This window comes from Nyctereutes procyonoides, unplaced genomic scaffold, assembly GCF_905146905.1.
Source record: "Nyctereutes procyonoides isolate TBG_1078 unplaced genomic scaffold, NYPRO_anot_genome, whole genome shotgun sequence".
NCBI lineage: Eukaryota > Metazoa > Chordata > Mammalia > Carnivora > Canidae > Nyctereutes > Nyctereutes procyonoides.
The window spans coordinates 36,711,810-36,718,133 of NW_026575047.1; the positions used below are offsets into that span (position 1 = coordinate 36,711,810).

Sequence of the window (6,324 nt, forward strand, 5' to 3'; positions counted from 1 at the left end):
ACACCAAAGTCCCAGGACACCCCAGAGGGGCAGCTTTGAATCAAACCCAGGGTGACTGTAGGCAGACAACCACGTGCCCATGAGCAGGGTCTCAGGACTGAGGGACCCTTCACTATAACATTCTCCCCCGACCCATGGTGAGACTGTCCTGGCCAACCCCACTCACACCTGAGGGAACTCTCCTGAGAAGATACCGGCCCCACCTCCTCCTCACCAGTTCAGCAGCTTCTCTGTTCAGCTGATGCCTCCCGAGTGCCCCCTACAGGACCACAGCGGGAACTACAGGCACTGCTCTAGTTTTAAACCTGGGTGCAGGCAGCGGCGGCAGCAGCAGCAGAGAGCTCAGGTCTAATGCACTTATTACATGCCAGACACTGTTTCTGTTTTGTCTGTTCCTTTCTTCCATTTGCAGTGGATTAACTCCTCCAAACAATTCCATGAGGCAGATGCCCCTCTCTACAGATGTGCAAACCGATGCAGAGAAGTTTATGTGACAGGTCAGGAAGCAGTGGTGCTGGGAGTCTAGCAATGGGCAGTGTGGATGATGGTGTAGTCTGAAACCTCCTTTTACGATCTCCTGCGCACACTGCCCCATACATGGAAACAACGCTGCCAGAGGCACACAGATATGGAAAAATCCAAAAGAGGTCACTGAGTGATTCAAGCTGGGCAAACACTGCCCTTGGCCAAAGGTCAACAGACTGCCTCAAAGCACATTTAAATTTTATAGGGTGCAAGAAGACAAAATGAAACGCTGTGCCTTGAAACCTCAGCCCCAGGAATAAAGCTCTGAAGCTCTCATAGCCTTTTTCAGCTCTGCTGGGGTGGGGTGGGGGGGTCGGAAAAGCAAGCCTCCACCATTTGCCAGCACGTTACACCACATGGACTAGAGAAACCCTAAAATCACCCTGAAAACACTTAACTTCTGTTCTCACAAAAGCTATCTATTAGAATGTGCTTATGGAGCAGCATGAATGAGATGGGATAATGGGGGAGAAAGTGCACCTCGACAACCAGGTTTTGTGAGCCACCGAAATCACAGGGCGTTGGAGTTGGAAGAGGCTCAGAAACACTATGTCCAAGAAACCAAGAGGAGAGGCACTCTGATTAATCTATCCCGTGGTGTGTGCCTTTATTCAAGTGTGAATCCTCATTTAACAGACATGAAAGCCCTTCTGAAAGGCCAGGCCCTTTGCTAGACCCTGTGGAGACACAGGCCACCAAGCCATGTGCCCAAGAAGTTATGTCTGAAGAGAGGGGTCGCCTTGTTCTAGTTCATGCAAAGTGCTGTCCTGAGCCAGGAGCAGGTCTGGGAGGCCATGCTAAGACGTGCTCTGGACCCTTAGAACACGGACTATGAACTCCGTGGCAAAATCCAGGCTGCACACACATTTGCCTGGCTTTCAATGCTTTCAAAACAGGGAGGTTTCAGAGAAAATCTGGATGATCCTGCTATCTAGAAAATGAGAAGATATGGCCATCCTGGGTTTGTGTTCCCACTTGGCAACGATCAGCTGGAGGTGAGTAGAGGCTCCTGTAACAAGATGGAGCATGTGCCATCCACTTTGCTGTAGTCTCCACCATTCCCTATTGTCTCTCCGGCGATGCTCTCTTCACTCCTGTATTTCAGTCTGCCTTAAAGGCAAATGAGGATGCAAGAGATGAGCCAGGCCTTCCCAGGCTTGTGAGAAAGACAAGGGTCTAAAGAAAGGACTGCAAAATGGTGTGATATGTGTTGACAGAAGTCAACTCAGAATACTGACTTAGCCGCTGAACTGAGGTCAGAACCCGAGCTCTGCCCCGTTCATTGTGTCCGGGTCTTTATCAGCCTCGCCTCTACTGGGCACAGGCAGGCAGCCATTCCAGACTGAAAAGACAGGGCCCACCAACAGCCCCAAGTCACTGCTGGCACATGGTATCCAAGTGGTATCAAAGACCTGCTCAAGACTCAGGAAGGACCCAAGGGATCTGAATCATTCTTACAGCTAAGATGACCAGAAATACCATTCGCTGGAGGTAAGAGAGAACATTAGGTTCCCTTTGGTTTGGGATTAACACAAATCCTACCACATTTTAGGTGATTTAGAATAATCATCCCGCAAGCAGAGGGATGCCTGTCATTCTTCTTGCTCTGCATGTTACCTGCAGGAGGGCAGAGTGCATGAAGACCATCCACAGTAGCAGCCACCAGGAGCTCTTCCAGGAAGCCATGGGGTCCAGTCTCCTGGGGAATCTCTCTTGAGCCTGCAAAAGAAGAAAAAGTTGGTTTCCAACCTGCTCTGCCCCCAGTGGCAGCAATGATGACTTAGACCAATCAGAGGGAGGCATCCTGAGCCTCCCATAATGTCTTGAAAAAGGCTTGTGCAGATCCAGGATGGAGCTACCCGCAACATGGTAGAGGCTATGGAAACCTGTCTTTAAGACCGGTCCACATCAGGGTCAGGAGGGCAGCTGGACCTGACCCCAACAAGCAACCCACACACCTCCAGCCTTTCAAAAGCTGAGACATCTCTGCACCGACCACTTTCCAGCTCATGTGTCAGCAGCAGGGTGTGGCTGCTGGCATCTGACTCAGGAAGCCAGCATGGAGCCAAGGATTAGGGCACCTGCCAGCTTCTTCGACTTCAGGCAAAAATGAATCTAAGACCAACTAAGCCACCCCAGAGAGGGGCAGGGACCTGCCTAAGGTCACACAGCAAGACGGTGACCGTTCTAGGACTGGAACGCAGGTCTGAGAGTTCAAGGCTTTCCCCAGCGATGCCACCGCGTGCCGTGCGAACCCGGACCTGCAGCTAGCGGTCGGAGCTGGGCCAGGGAGGTTCCGAGCGCACAGCCTCCGCGCCAACCCAGCACCGTCCCCGGAGGGCGGGTGAGGGCACACCAGCAGAGGCCGCCGGAGCCCGGGAGGGCCGCGGGGGGTCCTGCCGAGCTCTCCCCACAATTTACAGGGAAGTCAGTATGAGTCTGAGACTGGAAAAGCCGAGGTCACGCTCGCCTCTCGCTTCGCCTCGCGGGCGCCTTGGCGGAGCCGGTGTCCGGGGGCGGGTCGGTGGCTTCCCTCCATCTGGAGAAGGCATTAAGGGCCTGGCCTAATGCGATCCGCAAATGTGCTGCTGTTTCCGACCTGCGGCGGCGACTCGGGCCCGAGGGGAGGCGGCCGGTGCCGGGCCCGGGACCGCGCGCCCCGCCGCCCGCCCGCCGCCCCGCGCTGGCTCCTCCCGCGCGTCCCCGGCCCCTGCGCCCGCGCTCGCGACCCACGGGCCAGGCGGCCGGACCTTGCGACGCTCCGCGCTCCTGGCTGCCCGCCCCCGAGGGCCGCGCTCCCCAGGGCCCCCGCGATCGCCAGCGCCCCTCGCCCGCCCGCCGACAGGGCCCGGCCCTCCCCGCACGCCCCCCGCCCCCCGGAGCGTGCGGGACCCGCGGTCCCCGAGCCCTGCAGAGAGTGAGAGCCGGGTCCTGGAGTCCCCGGCCGCTCGAGTCCCCCGGCGCTCCCGCACCCCCGCGCGGAGCCCGCGGCACCCACCTTGCGCCGCACACAGCCCTGGGACGTGCCGCCCGGGCGGCGCGGGGCGGCCCCGTCAGCGCCTCGTGCGGAATCCGGGCCCCGGACGTTCCCCGACGCCGGCCTCAGCCCGCGGCGCCGCAGTCGCTGCCGCGGCCGAGCAGTTAAATGGGGCTGGGACGGGGGCCGCCCCGCCTCTCCCGCCCCCTCCGGGCGCCGCGCGCCGCGCTGGCCGCAACCCAGAGGCGGAGGGCGCGCGCCGCCACCTGCACCGCCCGGCAAGTGCACGGCGCGCCCGGCCGCCCGCCGCCCGCCGCCCGCCGCCCTCCGCCGAGCCGGGGGCGCCGGGGCGCGAGGGGAGCGCGGGAGGGGCCGGCCCGGGCCGCTCGGAGCGCTCGGGGCCTCGGCGACGGCGAGACGCGGCTGGAACGCTCCTCCGCCCGCTTCCTGGAAGCCACTCCTCGCCCTGGGCCGGCCGCCAGGCGTGGTGCCAAGAGCCGGGATTGCCGACGCCGCCACGGCCGCCGCCGCCGGCAGGCGCGCTGGGGAGAGGCGGCCGCGGCCTCGGCCTCGGCCTCGCCAGCCGGCCCGGGCGCCCCCCGCCGCCCCTCCGGCAGCTCCCGGCGCCCCGGCCCGTGCGGACCTCGGCGGAGTCCGCGGCCCCCCCCCCCCCCCCCGTCCGGGCGGCCTCGTCCCGGGCGCCCCGCGCAGACCCGGTGCCGGCCACGGATCCCTGGGCGCGCTCGCCGCGAGGACACCTGGCCGCCAGGGGCCCCCAGCGCCGAGCAGGGGCACCGAGGCCGGACACTGGCCGCGACTTCGGGGGAGCTGGGCGTGTTTGAGCTGCCCAGACCCTGGGGTGCCAGGCCCGGGGTGAGGGGCGGGGGTGAGTGTCGAGACCCGATGACTTTCCTTATGGAAGCGTAGAGAATTGGGATGAAATGTTTGTCCGCGGCTCTGGCCTCATCTCAGGGGGATAAAGGCAGGGGCCAAGGAATCGCCCGCAAAGTCTGCCTTATGCCCTCGCCTAAGCAGGACCACGGGCACCACTTCCTCGGGTGCCGGCGCAGGCCAGCCACTGCGCGGAGCTCCGCAGGCGCCGCCTTTTGGGACGGTCCGTCCCCTTTCACAGAGAGGAAGCTGAGGCCCGGGGGGAAATACGCAGCACGCAGGGACTTGCAAAGCCAGGGTTGCAGCCCGCGTCCCCTTCTCTCTAAAGTTCCTCTGTTGTTCATCCCCAAAGTTGCTCTCCTCCCTGTTCTGTAGTTGAGACATTCAGATGGTGTTAGAGCTTTACCAAGAGGAGCTGACCCCCTGCCTCCCCACCCCACCCCCCATCGTACCTTCCTTGCCCTGGTGACTCCCCTGGCCAAGAGGAGGATCTCTCCAGTGGGGACTGGCTCTCCACTCCATGTGAAACGGCTGGAATCTCATGGGAAAATGCGCAGAGGACCTTCAGTGGAAGAGGCAGAGGAGCGGGATGCAAGGCTAGGCTACATGGTAGGGGGCAGGGAGCCCTGGGCTGAGCCACAAAGAACGCACCTGTGGACAGTTTTCTTTGCCATGGTTATGTTCTCATGAAGTCAAGGGAACAATGAATTTGTGAATACCGAACCACTGAAATAGAGAGTTAGGTCCATCAGCCAATCAACACACAACCTCATCTTATACAGGCTTCTCACTGAAACATACCTTATTGATTCATTAGCATTGAACCCAGGCCCACCAGCAGTACAACTGCCTCAATGACGCACATCTAGCCCGGGAATTTTCTCTGTAGGGCTCATTCCAACCGCTGCTTAGGAGCACTTTCCAGCGCTCCAGCACTGCCCTTGGGGGCTCTCTTAAACAGCGAGATTACCAACAAAGAAGACAAAAATGTAAAAAGCGGCACCACACAGACCATAAGAGGACACTTCTTTGCAGTGCGAACGCTGAAACAAGAAGGCAAAGGAGCGCCTCCCTGTCTACCTTAACTGGGAACGTACATACCAGGCGGGTCACAGTCTCTGCCCCTTTGCCAAATGCCATGAAAGAACTGCAAGATTTGTGGATTCCAAATAAATCTTAGCAAGTAGGTGAATTCACAAACATGGAATCTGCAAGTAATGAGGACCGCCCATATGTGCTTCTCATATCAGGGTATCAGTAGGGAAATAACAACATCATTTCAGAACATCTGTGGTACGCCAGGCACTGTTCCAGGCACTTTGCAGGTAGTAAGTCAGTCATCGCGCCAGCCTACGGGGTAGGCATTGTTTTTATTCCATTTTACAAATGAGGAGACTGATACAGAAAGGTTTAACCGCGTATTCTTAGCTAGCAACTCGGGTGTACCAGCTCTCACGTCATTCATATTCTAAAACCAGCTCTGATGGTTTCATGGAGTGTATTGCAGAAAGCACATGAATATTCAGGATGAAATGGAGAATTCAAAGAGATATTATGCCTGTGCAGCTGGGTTGAGCTGTGGTCCCCATGCCTGCAGGTCAGGAAAGCACCAAGGAGGCCTCTGCAACAGAAGATGTGCTGGGAACACTGGAGCTGCTCTGCTCCAGGTATTAATGCCTCCGCGGGACTTCCTGTCTCATTTTCCCTTGGGCGCTCTTGATTCCTGAGCCAGCCTCCAGGGAGCGCCCTGCATCAAGGATGGAGGCCAGGCTGTGCCTCTCTCTCCCAGGAGTTCCATCTCCTATCAGACCAAGACCCCTCAAGAAACAGCTGGTCAGGAGTGAAAAGAAGAGTAAACATCACCAACAGCCTGATGGCAGCTCTGCCTTCCTTTCCTCTAACATATCAAGCAATCCTGTTTGTGAATTAGG

General features: G+C 58.8%; 1 protein-coding gene across 2 annotated transcripts in view; it reads right to left on the reverse strand.

The window, feature by feature from the left end:
* ADAMTSL3 (ADAMTS like 3) overlaps positions 1-3,633 on the reverse strand; it is a 339,164-nt gene extending 335,531 nt beyond the window's left edge. For both annotated transcript variants that reach the window (XM_055326615.1, XM_055326614.1), the window contains exons 1-2: positions 3,524-3,633; positions 2,143-2,244 (exon numbers count right to left, since the gene is read on the reverse strand). In XM_055326615.1, the coding sequence (XP_055182590.1) occupies positions 2,143-2,211 (69 nt within the window). In that variant the 5' untranslated portion in view covers positions 2,212-2,244; positions 3,524-3,633. The remainder of the gene's footprint in view (positions 1-2,142; positions 2,245-3,523) is intronic.
* Between the last annotated feature and the right edge of the window lie 2,691 nt (positions 3,634-6,324).